The following is a 15,375-nucleotide window of genomic DNA, read 5'->3' as shown; positions in this document are numbered from 1 at the left end:
TTCACTTAGCATAGCCAAGTGCACATCCCTATTTCTGAGCATTTTAATGTTTTACTGTTATTCTACTGCGGCTGATAACCAATGCCACCAGCAATCCAGCAGAACATTGTGTGCATTTCAACCTGCGCTGAAAACCATCTAATTTAGCAGCAGCTCAAGTGTGCTTCACAGCAAATAGCCCAAATGCCAAGGAGATGTATCGACAGCTGAGCTAATTTCCTCTGTATCAAGATTGTTTTGATAACTTGGCCCTTCAGGAGTTAGAAATCATGAAGTGGTTCTTCTAATTGAATGGTCCTAACCGAAGGTCGTTTCTCTCCTTGCCCAGGGTCCTGTGGATTTATTCTGTAACGGGAGAGTGGGTATATCCTCTGTTCGCTTTGTTCAGCCCAGCTGGGCTAGTAGCCTTTTTTGCCTGTAGCCTTGCCATCATCGTCTCTTTCTACAACTTCGGGGAGTTCCTCAACCGTATGATATGGGGTCAGTCTAAGTTTTGTTTTTCACTTCTATCCATATGAAAAAAAAAAGTTTATCTAAAATGAATTCTTGTGATTGCCTAGGCGGGCGGGGAGGAGGGGGCCCTTGTACACTGGTGGGTGGAGGGTGGCATTTGGGTGTCTGATAGAGATTGACAGGTCCTAAGTGGTTACTAATAAACAGAGAACAAATCAGAGCAGGAATCCCAGCCCTACCAGATAAAAGGCTGGGCCAGGTTTCCCTAATGTGTCTTGAGAAGCACCTCTTACCAGCATAACGACTGGATTTTGAAATCCTTCTCAAGCAAGGGTTCAGAGAAGCCAAATCTCTCTGGCTAAAACTCTTACATCTGCATCACGTGGTGTTTGTCCGACTAGGGAAGGGTACCAGTCACTGAAAATTTATAGGAAGGCATTAGTGTTTCCAAGTGAAAGCATCGCAGCAGCTCCATCAGTAGAACAGCACTTCAGAAAGTTTTACAAACTGTTGAGAATATCTCCCTTCTGCTTTGGTAGTGGTATAATCAATAGTGATTTAAAGAAAATGAAAGGCAGCTTCCTTGGACAAATGGGCAGTTAGGAAAAAAAAAATAGTTTAGGAGGACACATTCAACAGGTAGAAGAAAGAACGAACTGATGAAGCAGCTTTGAGGGTTTGGCATGGGATATTATTGTAATTGTTATTATTATTTTCCCTTCTGGTTTCCTCTCTCTTTCATTCAAGATGAAGTTTTTGAGGATGAAAGTGTTTCTGTCAGGAAAACGTGTGTATTTTATTTAGGACAAATGTGTGAACATTTGCAATTTCTTAAGCTAGCTTTCTGATGAAAGAGAAAATGCTGCAAAAACACCTCTGAAAATAAATAAGACAACCTCCCTCTGTTCTCAGGGAACATTTGATGCCTGATCCATTTTGTGAAGTCTCACATGCCTGTCAAGCCAAAGTAGAGTGTCTGTAGCTAGTCTCTCACCATCCGTACTCAGCTACCTAAAAGCAGCAGACAGGCTTTCAAATGTGCTGAATAACCAACTTCACCGCTTGATACTTCTGCAAATAAGATGCTTGCTCTACATGTCCATGTTTGGAAATTTTGGCTGAATTCTATTCTTGCATAAACATGATACAAGATGAGGACTGCTGGTAAATGAAAACAGATCTGCAGCCTTTATGCGCTAGCTCTGGTTTAAGAGGCATCATGTAAATAGTTAACTATTACTAATCAAAGACCATATCATCACTACAAGACAGTATATAGGTCTTTATATGAGATCTGATATCTGATTCATCTAGGTATCATATTTTTTCATCACTGAGTACGTATTGGTAATTTCATACCTAGAGTATGCCTGATGCATATGTTGGAGATAATCAGAATTACAATAATTTGATTTCCAAGGTGTTAATTGATAGGACAAAAGGTCTTGCCAAGCAGAGATCAAATTAACTGCAAAAATCAGATGCATTTTGAACAGCTGACTAAATACCCTCATTTAAAGAGATGTTAATTCAAGTGACTTCTAAGAAACCGGGGCAAGCACCCAACTTTGTTTTCTGTGCACGCAGAAAGGCTGAAAAGCACCCCCAGTTGTGATAGCATGAATGTAACTTCAGAGAATATATATAAACACGGCATACACGATATCCTCCAATGATGTCTGGTGTCCTCTTGCAATCCATGGAGGCCCCCTGTGCACAGTGGGTCTGCCTCTCCATGGACACTTCATATTTTTCAAAGGAGCCACAAAATCACGGCCTTAACAATTACACGGTGTTTTCACTCACATGCAGGACACTCCCCCCGAGTCACAAGTTCCCCCTGTTTGTGGAAACCCTTCTTACTTCACGTGTATCCTCAGCTTTTCACCTCCAGGACTGGCAGCGTTCCCTGGGTTCGCTGTACACCGATAAAAGCAGCTGCGCGCTGCACCCCAACAGCTGGCCACTCTGCCGTATCTGAGGCCGCGGTTCGATAATACGGGGGCTTTGGCAGCAATAACTTCTCAATAAGCTCCTGCCCACCTCCCCCACTTTTTCCTATTCACCGCACACGCGTTTCTTGCGAGCAGGGGTTATTTTCAACTAGGATCATTTTCCCCAATCCATTTCCCAGCTGCGTCCACCCAAGAGAAGGGCAGGACTTCCTTAAGCTGGTATTGATAACAAGATCCCAATAAGCATTGAAACACAGCCAGAGGGAAGCTATTCCAAATTACAGTGTGCCAGAGTCTTAATATGTTCCTGACCGAGACAAATCTTTGGCTCTGCATTGCCAGAGTAAAAACAGCTGCAAACCGAATGAAGCCGCAATTCCAACATACCTTTCTTCTCACAGCAAAAATGGCTCCGTGTACTTTTTTTTTTTCCATCCTACCCTTTCCTGTCTCACCTTCTCATCACAATAAGGGAGATGATGCAGTTAAAATAACCCTGCAAGAAAAAACACACACACAAGGCAAAACAATCTGTGGTGGTAGAGGACAGAGCTCTTCGTCTCTCTGTACCCTCCGCCCTTCCCACCTCCTCCCTCCTCCAAAAGAAACGGTACATGGAAGGGCACTTCTGCCCTCTCTTTTGCTTCCTGCTCAATCCCCCAAAGGCACGGTTTGAGTTACAGAGTAATGCAATTGTCCTCTAGGTTCCTATAGGCACGCCTGGAAGCACCTTCTCCGATCACACGTCTACCAACCGAGCAATTAGACCTGATGCTGGTGGCATCTGCCAGGGCAGAGAGCCCTGCCTGGGCTGCTGCGACCGGGCATCGCCCCAAAGGGAAAGGATCCGGGGCAGCTACTACTTTTTCTTTCCTTCCCAACTTGAAGGAAGGAAGCTTGCTGAATTTGCGCCCAGATAAGTTGTGTTTATCTGAAGGTGCAAGAAGTGATTTAACAAATGGCTCCACGAGGGTGGCAAGCCTGGTTTCCTTCTGGGCTTACATCCCGTGGCAGGCTGCAGGCTGCAAATGAAGCTTGTCCCACAGCTCACCATGCTTCATACGGGCTCTCTTCCGTGTTCCTTTATACCTTCAGGCCACTATCACTTTTTCTAAAACTGGCTATGTAAAAACTTACTCTTTTTCACCCTTAAAGCTGTATTTAGCTTCAAATTATTCCAAAGTCCATGGATGGCAGCTTTCAGCTCTGAGCTAGTAATTTTTAAAGCTACATCCTGTGCTTGACCAAAAAGATGCAGTATCATTTCTGAGAGCTGGATAACCCAAGCTGTCAAATAATATAACCTTGTTTTTCCTTTTCAGAACAACCAAAAGATGCCAGACCCTAAATCTGTTTTATTATTTATAGACAAACTGTTTCATACAGTATTGGAGGTTTTAAAAATGTATTATCTCTCATGTGCCTCTCCCCTTGCACAGTTGGATTGGTGGTAACTAAGGCAACCCAGCTGCACAGCCTGAGAGGCACAGAAAATAGTACCAGTAATGACTTTTTTTTGTTTGTTTGTTTTAAATCCCAGAGTTTCTAGAGTACTAGACAATGTTGAGCAATACAGAAACTCCAAAGAGGATAATTGGAAACAATGGGCTGATTCTTTTACTGACATAAATTTACCTCAGCCAAGAATTTGGCTGCAGGGTCCGAGCACCAAAGATGAACCATGTGATAGCTTCTCCCATTCCCAATGGGTAGAAAACATCATGCAGGCAACTGATCTCACATTACTTTGACCAAACTGGAACCCTTCAAAAATAAAGGCAAGCAGTTTTCCCTCGGGTTTTGCTTCTGGTGAGACAACCAGATCCTCAGGACAAATTCAGATCAAAGTTCTCCACATCAGACAGAGCAACATTTCAGCTGAGGTCTCTTCTCTGGCACCAGCATTTGAAGATGCAGCAGATTCATTTGTCTTCCATCTAGCAGACCTGAAAAAAAAAGCCCAAAACAACATTCAGCAGCTGCTTCATTTCAATACTTTGAAATGCAGGTGGGAGCTATAGCTAGCAACAGCTACCTGCTCCACCAGCGATTGAAATGCCTGCTGAGGGACACTGGGCAAACCACTTGAGAGATTTTACAGCCACAAAGCCTCTGCCAAGTCCAGAGAAATGCTCGCTGCACACGCACACACGCACCCCCCCCACTGGTGGTGGGACTGTCCTTTGGGAGAGAAACGGGGCAGAAAGGGAGGCTGGCTGTCGGAGCGGGCAGCAGCTCCAACAGACCCATGCCTGGACGCTCACTGCGCTCCAGGAGTGAAAGCTTTGGCCAGCAGCTGGCTGAGGAACACCGGGGGAACAAAGCCAACAGTAAAGATATTGTCAAGCAAGGAATAAGGCAATACAGCAAGAATAAGAACCATTGCTGTCAGGAAAAAGAAGAAACTTACCATGGAGTAACTTCCTCGTGCCCAGGGCATGGATGGATGTGCCCCTCCAGATCTTCTACGAGCTCTTGAGTACCTTGCAAAGACATCGCTGAAACATATTCGCCTACGGCTGAGCTAAAGCTAGAAGGCAATCTTCTTTAATATTTTTCTTCTTTTTTATTAAGTACTTTCACATGAAATGCATTTTCCAGAAGCATATAGCATGTTTTAGGAACCGATTGTTTTCCCTGGGTTTTATTTTTGCATTTACGTGCTTGAGAAACCAAGCTCCCTTAATGCCCTGTACTCAGCGACTGGGACACCCAGCCTATGCGCCAGCGCGTCAATCTGCGCGGTACGAAGCAATACTATAATACGATTGCAGTCTCGATGCTCTCATCCTCCTGAGCAGATGTTGAGACTGCAGAAACCAGAGTGGGACACGAAGGGATGCAAAGGGCATCCGTGCAGGGTACAAAGTCGTTCTACCACCGTTCTGGTACAGGCTTATGCACAGCAGTTTTTGTATGAGTGTTAAACTGCTCATGTTCTGCAGGTAATTATGGATCCAGACACGGGTTCCACCCTTGGTTATTACAGCCCTCTTGCTTCTGTACTGTCTGGCAGAGATACTTGAACTGAGCCTCCTTTCTAGAAGATATCTTCATTTGTTCTATCATGCCTTTAAGAGCAAAGAATAAGAGTCCAGGGTTTATCTATTTCTTTCAGTGAATGAACAATGTTTATATCTACAATTTCACTATATTGCCAGTGACAAATGGAACTCAAATTTAAGAGGATTTACAGCCCTGAGTTTGCAAAGTAGATACAAATATTTACTTTCGTCTCATCCATTCATCCTAGTTGTGCCACAAACCTGTGATGGCATATTTATATCCTTCATATTTGTCACTCCCCCAAGCTGCAGAGTACCCCTTGGGAACAGGAGTCTAGCTATTTAAAGGAAACCTGCACCATCTGTCACACGCCCTACTCTTGCTGACAAGTTTATCTGATGATCCACTGGAGGGAGACAGGATCAGAAGCTCTGGCAACCCAGGGCTTACGATTTCATCACCGGAGGCCAGGCATTAACAGGTGCTTGCTAATATGCTGTCCCTGGCCTAATAAGCTAATTTTTTTATTTTATTTTTATTTTTTGTGTGGAATTTTTTCTCCCCCATCTTTAAAATATTTATTTGGTCAGCACAAAATACTTACAAGATCATTTGGGAAGGAAGAAACGCCAGGATTTTGTTCCGCATCAGGTCAATTGCCAAATGCTGTGCAGGCTGGAGATAAATAAAATACAGCAATTAGCGTTTCAGAGCCTCTGAGGTCTATGGACAAGCGAAGCACCTTTAAAAGAGGTTCCCTGGGAGTAAATGATCATCAGCAGGGAAGGAGAGAGGCTGATACAGTGCTTTAGATAAGGGTAGCCAAATACATTTGGTTATTGCCACACTTGGTGTCCGACGGTAGCACATCTGGTCTTTAGCTGGTACTTCAGAAAGCTGTGGGTCTTTGGTAGGTCCTCTGCCATCCTGGCCAGACACATGAGGATGCTCCAGATATCTTAGCTGCAGGATTAACCATCTGCTGCCTTTTCAGACGAGCTTTATTTTTAAAGCTTTGCACGTATTTTTCCACCAAGCTAGGCTTATTTGGTGGCAGATACTTTCCCCCACACACCCTAGCAAAGCACCATTATTTTCAAGGGATGTGGACCACGGTAGATTTCAAATCATTCCTCAGCAGTCGAGTAATCCCTTACTTGCTAGGGATATCCCAGGCTCATTCGACTTCTGCAGCACTTTGGCATCAGCAGCTGCTCCAAGCCACGCACTCGTAGCTTGCTCCTACACCCAGATGGGTTCGGTTCCCCAGGGACGTTGGGAGGCTGGAGCCAGGTTCACATCCTCCTCCCGGCAGCGTGCTTGATCTGTGAGAGGACTTCTCTGTTGTGCCTTTTTTTTTTACCCCCAATAATCTCTTCTCCTCTGCCTCTGAACAGGAGATTCGATAGTAGTACTGGACTACAGGCGGAAAGGCAAGTGAATCCTCCTCTTCTGGCCAAACAATCTCTCCATGAACGCTGAAGCCACAAAGTAGAGGAAAATAAATGCAGCTGTGATAAATCCTTTCTCCAATGCATTGCAGCTTCTGGTGAAGCCATTATGTCATCAGGCATATGGAAAACTGGTAGAAAATATGAAATGTTTGCCTCCTACATGATAACTCTGCAACTGCTATGAGTAAGAAAATTGCGTTCATCTGTTTACACAGATTTCCCATCTCTTGCACAATGTACGTGAGGATGTGTCCATGGTTAAAACTCATCACTGGTAAATGAACTCCCTCATGAGCTTGGCACCACTCTGTAAAAGACCTGTGAATGCAAGCCAGCTCTTGTTTGGATTGCCCTTCATCAAGTCTGGAAAAAATTAAGAGGAGGGATAATTTTAACAGTGCTGTGACTTCCAAGCTAGATAGATAACAAATTGGGCTAACAAGGACTGTAATTAGGAATGTCTGCTCAGAAAGTTCAGCATGAAGCCAAGTTCTTCTAATGAGAAGTGTTCTGGAATATTAATATGCAAAATATCTCCCCTCCATTTTAACAGGAATCCTGAATGCGACACTTTCTTCCTTTTTCTTGCAGCGAAAGTAACCTAATTATACTGACTGCATGATTGCTTTGACAGAAAGCATGTTAATTTAAAGCACTGTTTAACATAAAGCTGCCTGCCATATAATTACACTCCATTCACATGTTTACTAATCTTGCTCAATATAGTTGATTTCTGTTATTAGCCTCAACATCTTGTTAACATCTCAAACACTGGAGATCTGCTTTGCAAACTCCAATAAACAGGCAAAACTGACAGTAGCGCAAGCGTTCCTTAATGGTCAACGTGAAAAAGAAGGATCTCTGTTATTAGCGTTGCGTTTAAATGAGGATTTGAAACTAGCTGCAGCACTTAAATGCCTGATTTCATCTTCACTGCCAAAACCCCTAGCTTAGAGCTACTGCGCACGCAGTTCACCGGGGTGTTATTTTCATCTTTCGAATGCTGCTGGAGCTTAGTGAAAACGAAACACATTGTAAGCTGCCTGTGAGCAATAAAAAAAAAATAAAAATAACGTGTCTACATAAGGTTGTTCTTCTCACATGCTAAGCACCTGATAAAATTCTAGTCTGGGAAGTTAACATACCAGGGCTAGACTGTAAACTAAGTTAACTCAATGAAAGACGTGCGCACGTTCAATGATTCCCAGCTTATCTAGATAATTTGCTCCAGCTAACTTTGCAAGGGGAATGTAAGCAATTACATACGCGTGCGTGCACACACACGCCTCCTTTCCTGTTGAGGCTAAAGAAGAACATGGAAAGAATTCAGCTGAAAGATGCTGGTCAAAGGAAGTATTTCAGAGAGGCGGACAGAAAAAAAAACCAACAACAAACGAACCTCAAAGGGAATTAGAAAGAGGAGAAAGTTCAGGAGACTCCTTGTACAGGTTTGCTGGGTATTTTTCTCTCTGTCTTTTTTTTTTATTTTATTATTATTTTATTTCGTACTGGTAGTTCAGTGCAAACAGCTTAAATGTCAGAAACTCAGAACAAAGCCTGGGCCCTGAGGCGGAAGGGCTGTTCTTTCCGCGTCCAGCCAGGGCAGCTGATGGCAGATCTCGCCCTTGGCTCCCGCTCGCGCCAGGATAACCTGCGGGATCCGGCACGGTGACTGTCCTGCTGGGCTACAGGGCATCGACGATAATTGTGGATGGGGTGTTTTTGTTTTTTTTTTTTTTTCTTTTTAAGGCACTTTTCTCTGCTACGTCCTGCACAGAGAGGCTGGGTCTGAGTCATGCGCTTTGGGAAAGGGATCAGGAACGCCTGTTCCCAAACACGACTGCTGGGATCTCGGGTTTGCTTTGCTCCTCTGAGCGTGAAGCCCTGTAAGGAAGAAAGCTTACATCGTTGATCACAAAACAACATTTTCCCTGTGATTTCTAAAAAGGCTGTACTGAGGTACACTGCGTAAGGATCCGGCCTTTACGACATTTACACTAGATTTCTCTTTCCACCCTGTTTCTCTCTCATTTTATTTCAAGTTAAGTATGCAAAGTCAGTCAGAACTGTTTATTTATAGCCGTAGATTTTCATGGGTGTATAAATTAGATGTTATTACTGAATGAGATGCCCGCCCACTCACCCAGTGCAGCTGTACAGGAATCCTTTCATACTGCTCGATGGTACGCACAGTCTCAAGCGGGAGGAAAATGACACGCTCCCAGTCACACCGAGGGACCGCTGCTTAAACCCTCAGGCAAAAAACCAGCAATAATTAATTTTTTCCACAGTACAATGTGCAGTATGACAACCACAATTACCTAATGCTATTTAGACCTGCCACTTTTGTTTGGTAGAGAGAAAAATTAAGGTTTAAGTTCACCAGAGAAAAAAAAATAATCCCAAACTAGAACCTACCCCTGGACTTTCTTTTTACAAGATTAAGTGATTTTTTTTCTCTGGAAGGGGGTAAGGGGGATGTGGGCAGTCAGGGGAAGTAAAAGTTGTTATTTGAGACAGAGCACCATCAGAAAATAAGGACCCATCCCATACACACACAGAGCGAGCTATTTCCAGCAGAAACAGCTGGAAAGCAACATCCACCACGATCAGGAGCTCTCATCTTAGCTCACACCTTTGTAACAGTTTACTCCCACAAAAAAAGCATAGGCAAGTGCTAATTCATTCCCTCCCCAATTTCCCACACAGATTTCTTGGTTTGGGTCTCTGCCAGAGCTTCAGGGTCACAATTTGACCTCAAAAACATAACTTAGGATTGCTCCAAGCCTTCAGTGGAACTACTGAAGATTTACTTTCATGGATACGAGGCTGGGGATCTGGCATACCGAAAATATGCATTTACGTTCTACCAAAGCATCTAAAATAGTTGCCCAGGGAGGCTGAAATTCAATTTGAGACCTTGTATTCACTTGGCAGAGCGCATAATTAAATATTTTGTGCCACAAAATTAACCAGAGAGTCTCAGGGGTATTGGTAAGAAGAGGCTTAGAATCAACCATGAGAGCCAAACTAAGACCTATTTCCCAGGCAAGTTATTCAGTAAATATTGGGAAAAAAATCATTGTGTTCATATATGGGTTCATAATAATTTTTGTTAATATGTAACCCGACTGATTATCTGGTTACCTCAGAGGAAGAGGTTATTGGCTATGTAGATTCATATGAATAACCCCAACATCAAGTTCTGCTCTTGAACTAAAGTTACTGCTTACAGCTTAGAAGTTTGTGATTGAATTAATTGTTTGGGAAAAAACAGCAGGTAAAACCCAAGTACAATTACGATAGGCCAGACCTTGTGACCAGTAGTCAAAAGCTCCTAAAGTGAAATTTTTGCCTTTTTAAGGTCTCTAGAGGCCCTACCCTGCAAGGAGTTCAACATTTCTGAAAAGCAAGCCTAATACCTAAGGTGTTTAAAGTCAATATGCTTCAGTTTAACCTCTGCACATTTGTGTTTGAAAACATGCATTCGAGTAAAACCTCTAGGATATAGCCCAATAATAGGTCAGAGCTATTAAATTTAATAACAATACTCAGTTTTTCAATGTCACCTGCTATCAAACACTCTCAAAACATTTAGCAAACCTTCAAGGTCCTTTCACTTTGAGAAGGTAATTTCGCTCAGTAACCAGAGACCAGCACATGTATAAGAAAATAATGCCTTTTTCTACACCTGAGACAAGCAGAACCACCTCCTTTGAGTACGTAGGACAATCCGGTTTTGCTGTAAGGACCACGTTCCTCGAGGAGAAGAGACGGAAACCTACATATACCAACACGCACCTGCTTTTCATTTTGAGACATTCATTCAGGTTTGTGGTGTGAAACCACCTAGCAACGATGCCATCGCCAGCTGGCAGGTGAAAGACAGGTTTGTCACTCAGTCTACTAAGAGTTCCCCTGCTACAACACACCGCCACTTCTGCCTGTGTTTGGAAACACCGGTTTTTCCATCTACTGCTTTTCTTCCACATCAGCATCAAAAGCTCCGGTGGCAGCATCCCCTGGCTCTGAGACAGCAGAGGGGCGCGCTGCACGGTACGTAGGTACATGGGGAAAGGGTCCGTCTGCAAAGAGTTCGGGCCCCCAGTTTACAAACGCTGTATTGCAGAGAGGTGTGACGTCTCCAGGCGCCTGCCTTACCGGCTCGGAGGTCACCGTTCCCACCGCAGAGGCAACTGAGCGGGCAGCACACCTCCCGGCCTCACTGGCGGAGCTCTCACCCGGAGCTTTGCAAGGACTCGGGTTGTTCCTGTCCAGGCCAACGAATCACCTTGGCCAGCGGTGGGAACCCCCAAAATCACGAGAACAGTCTCATCTCCGGAGTCAGAGCTACGTGGTTACGCGACGGCTACGCGCACCGTGGCACGGCCGCAGCAGGGTTCGGCGTGCCCAAGCGGGAAGTGAGGACAGGTGTAAATAGGAAGAGGAGCTCCACGCTTAAGCATTTGTTCCCATTAGGCTTCTCCAGATGCTGACAGAGGAGGACGATTTTGGGAGCGTGCCTTCCTAAGGGAGGAAACCCCCTTTAAAGTGGGGGTATCGCTACCGCCGGGGTCTCGCGCCTCAGAAAAACGGACCAAAAATTCAGCACCTTCGCTGCATGGAAGGTTCTGACATTCTGATTACTGTAATTGTTTAATTGCCAGAGGCCCGGGGGGGGGTGGTGGGGGGTGCGGGGGGGGTGGGGGGGGTGCAGCCCCGGCCCCGGCGCTCCCGAGGCGTCACAGCGCCACCTGGTGGGGCGCGCTGGCACCGCCGCCTGCCCACGTCCCCGCGGAGCGGCGCGGAAGGGCGCGCGCGCGGACGTGGGGGGGGGGGGGGGGGTGTCCCAGGCAAACCCGAGCCCGCACGCGCCAAGAGGGGCCGGGTCTCAGTCCGGAAAGGTGTCGTGTCCCCCCTCCCGCCCCTTGCAGGTCCGTTACACGTATTTGCGGAAAAGCTGCCGTTGTGGGTTATTTCAGCATTACCTAATGATGTTCAGGGATGCTGCAACCGGGGGTCGCTTCAACATTATAAGCGGCGTTAATTAATATTTCATCACAAGACAGAGCACCTGAATTTGCCACGGATGCGCCAGTGTTCGGCTCTTCAGGTACGGGTGGAGACTTCTGGCACAGGCGTTACTTCACTCGCACATCTGTGAGTCCAAACCAGCGCCAGCCCAAAAGAAAATCCACGCTCTGTCGCGCTGCATCACCTCGCAACCAACCAACGCTGTAACACTCAAGTCAAAATCACAGGGAGAATAAATAGAAAGTCGGTTATTTTGCTGAACGTATGTGAGACTCACATACTAGAGGAGAGAAACAAAAGTTAAGAGAGCACGTTATTTTTATCTATAGCCTCAGGTTTGGGGTTGGTGGTTTTTTGGTGGATTTTTTTTTGTTTGTTTGTTTTTAACCAGATGTTGCCAAATAGTTTTGACCTTGAATCGCACATACCTTAAACGGGATCACAGCTTTTTGAGGAACAACCCCCAGGCTCTAAACCATTACATCGCTAAAGTAGCCTCCTTGTTGCTATCTGCCAAACAATAGTCATTGTTCCTGTAGGATCTCGCCAAAAATAACACGATGTGCAACTGCCTTCCCACTGTTGTCTTTGCAAAAGTGCTTATGATTTCCAGAGATGACTTTACGGATGGTACATAGCACAAATAAAACAAAAAGGAGCAGAACAGCTTGAAAAGCATGTAGTAACATTGGAAGTGGGTGGGGTAGGAATAAGAAAGCGGTAGGGGATGGAAGGGAATAAAACCATTATGAGTTTATATTAAAAGACAGTGAAGTGTTTAAGTTAGGCAGCTGGTTTTATGTTGCTGTGTAGGTGAAAATAAAATAAATATTTGAGTACTCTATGCGCTCAAGTCATTAAGACTTGTGTATTATTCTTGAGCAGGGTAGTTGGGCACTGGCACCTTAGCTGGTGCTTTTATGTGGCACTGATTTTAGAAAGGAAATGAGTTGCAAAGAGAGAAAAAGATACAGAAGGTTGCAGTAGTTTTCTCTCTTAGCTTTTCCCCCCTTTCTTCAACTTTTACTACAACTTTGCTGGCGATGTTTCTCAAGACACAAACATAATTTTGAATGACTATTTGTGAGGGAACATAAGATGGCTATCCCTAGTGGTTGGGGAAAAATGTTATTTGAAGATGAAATATCTGGAAATCATAGGGATCACAAACACACAGCTAAATATACACAGCCTGCGGCTTATGGGCAGTCTGTACTGAATTCAAAACTGCAGAAAGGCATACAGGGGAGGAAAAAAAAAGGGGGGGGGGAAGACTTGTTCCATAGTGCCTCCTTAGTTACTGAATTTATTTCCTACCTGTAGTTCAAAATAATACCAGCGAAGCTTACCTTTTCTGCTATCAATAGTCCAGGCCACAGCAGAGGCATCTTGGTTAATCAGTGGAACTTCGTATTGCTGCTGTCTGTGCATACATTTTCTGATGTAAACTAAAGATTGTTCATCTTCCATCAGTAAGACATTTATCTTACCGATAAAGAAAGGCCCACATGCACACTGTACATTGTGTGAGAGTTTGACTTTTGAGTTTTCTTCCATATTTCCACTTCTAGTCATCAGTCATCTTAGTCACCCCAAGTCTCAGTTCTAGATCCTTAAATTTAGAGCTAAGCTTTGACCCAAGTCCTGAATCATAGGTGCAGGAAAACTAAAACGGGCTAAGAAAAGTCACCTCGACTATTTCAGATGAAAGCTAATTTTTCTTTTTTTTTTTTTTTCCCAGTTTGAAATTCTGGCAAATACTGAAACTCATGTTTCCATGTAATGCTCTCCAATTACAACATATTTACTGACCACAGCATATTTATTGCTGACAAAATGTTGCAAATCCCTGCTATAATGGGCCTCTGTTTAGCCATTACTGGCTATTTGATAAATGATCTGCAGTGTTAGGAGGTCACAGAAGACTAGTAGAGAAACACGGGGGCGGAAGAAAGAAAGAAAAAAAGCCCCCCAAAACCCCAAACCCCAAGTGGCCAGCCGAGACCAGACTGTGGGAGAGACTCAGTTATGCTCTCTTTAAATATGAGCATCCCTTATAAGGGAGAAAACCATTACCAATGTAAAGCACGGTCTGTAGGCAAAGCCCGTGCCATTCAGACGCATCCTCCAAGCTCTGTCCCTAGCGGCGTGTCTATATGTGCTCATTATAAAAGTATGTTCTGTTGAACGTACAGCTGCAGCGACTTCCTCCTCGGGGGAGCTGGCATCTATACATCTAGAGAAACAAGCACGTGGGTCCAGGTCTGACCACCCGAGTCCACGTGCTGCAAACTTCTTTCAGAGCTGAAGGAAAGGAAACAACCTGGAGGAAACGGTGCGGGATGTCGTTCCACCAGCGCACCGTTGTCATCAGCTGGGAAAACACAAAACAAAAACCCCAAACAAAACAGTCACAACGGAAATGAGGTTGATCTGGACATTACGCTGACAGAAAAAATGCAGTTCCTTTTAGTGGTGGTGCCGTCTTTTAGGAGTTTCTCATTTGTTTTGCTTAGCTACTGGGGTTTGGAGTTTCCTGATTATCAGAGCACTCGAAGCACTCCTACATTCTCTGTGCATGAGTGCCGTCTCCTATTCCCTGATGAGAAAGACTTTTTTAACAAATTGATAAGATGGAATTTTCCCATACAGTCGCTATCAGGCAATCGGAGCACTGCATGGCATGTTAGAAATGAAAAAATGTGCTTACACTCTTTTTAACTTGGCCGAGCTCTCCAGTTCCTCCTCCTCCTCCTCCTCGTCTCAGGGTCAGAGAAACATCTCCCAGGCTACAGCACTGCCATTGCCGTAGCGAGTGTCGGATGCGGCCTCGTGCCCTGGGTTTGGTCCATTTACACACCTACCTTAACTGAGGGGGAGTTTCAACAAAGCAGAAAAATCAGTAGTTGAAAGAATGAAAAATAAACCATTGTATCAAACATCAGTAACAAGCTCACGAAACGCGTGGAATCTTATTTGTGTATTGCCTCGTAGGCTTTGAGGAGCAATCAGTAAAGCCTGATTTCTCTCAGACAGACTGAAAATGTCTGAGGCCCCGGTTTGTAATGCAAAGCATGCTCACGCTGGGGTTCGTACGGGAGGGCTTTCCTGTGGGAAAGAAGCAAGGGGCACAAGGGAATTCACCGCTTGCTGACATGCCATCTCACGAAACACCTAAAAATCCCAGAGGGTTCAAGAGGAGATTTAGGTTTGCGCAAGCGGCGTGGCCACAGAATAATTTCATAATTAACGGAGGGGTTCCTGTCATTTAACGCCGCTTGCGGCGAGCTTTCGGTTCTCCGTGGTGTCGGGAGCAGCCAGGGCTTTCCAAGGGCGGGCAGGACGGGGCAGCCGGCAGCAAGCCATAGCTGCCAACAGCGTGCTGCTACGGGCGGGCAGCGTGGGCCAGCTCAAGGACCTCGCTTCCTGCCATTGTTATCCTTGCCGCCCTGGAATTTCATCCAAATGGATTT

General features: G+C 44.9%; 1 protein-coding gene and 1 long non-coding RNA gene across 5 annotated transcripts in view; one reads left to right on the top strand and one right to left on the bottom strand.

The window, feature by feature from the left end:
* The window catches only part of ADTRP (androgen dependent TFPI regulating protein), a 35,953-nt gene extending 28,012 nt beyond the window's left edge, over positions 1-7,941 (top strand). For 3 of the 4 annotated variants that reach the window (XM_054818135.1, XM_054818136.1, XM_054818138.1), the window contains 2 exons: positions 329-480; positions 6,812-7,941. In XM_054818135.1, the coding sequence (XP_054674110.1) occupies positions 329-480; positions 6,812-6,855 (196 nt within the window). In that variant the 3' untranslated portion in view covers positions 6,856-7,941. Of the gene's footprint in view, positions 1-328; positions 481-1,365; positions 1,476-6,811 lie in introns of those variants that run through there. The other variant, XM_054818137.1, reaches the window with a different exon arrangement.
* On the bottom strand, positions 2,511-9,093 carry LOC129203529 (uncharacterized). The gene is made up of 5 exons (XR_008576061.1): positions 9,012-9,093; positions 6,019-6,892; positions 4,819-5,479; positions 4,044-4,354; positions 2,511-2,904 (listed from the first exon to the last, which is right to left on the bottom strand). It is a non-coding gene; the product is annotated as an uncharacterized LOC129203529 (long non-coding RNA).
* Positions 9,094-15,375: the final 6,282 nt, after the last annotated feature.

This window comes from Grus americana, chromosome 2 (assembly GCF_028858705.1).
Source record: "Grus americana isolate bGruAme1 chromosome 2, bGruAme1.mat, whole genome shotgun sequence".
Classification (NCBI taxonomy): domain Eukaryota; kingdom Metazoa; phylum Chordata; class Aves; order Gruiformes; family Gruidae; genus Grus; species Grus americana.
The sequence above is the reverse complement of the archived record's forward strand: the minus strand, read 5'-3'. Positions and strand labels throughout refer to the sequence as shown.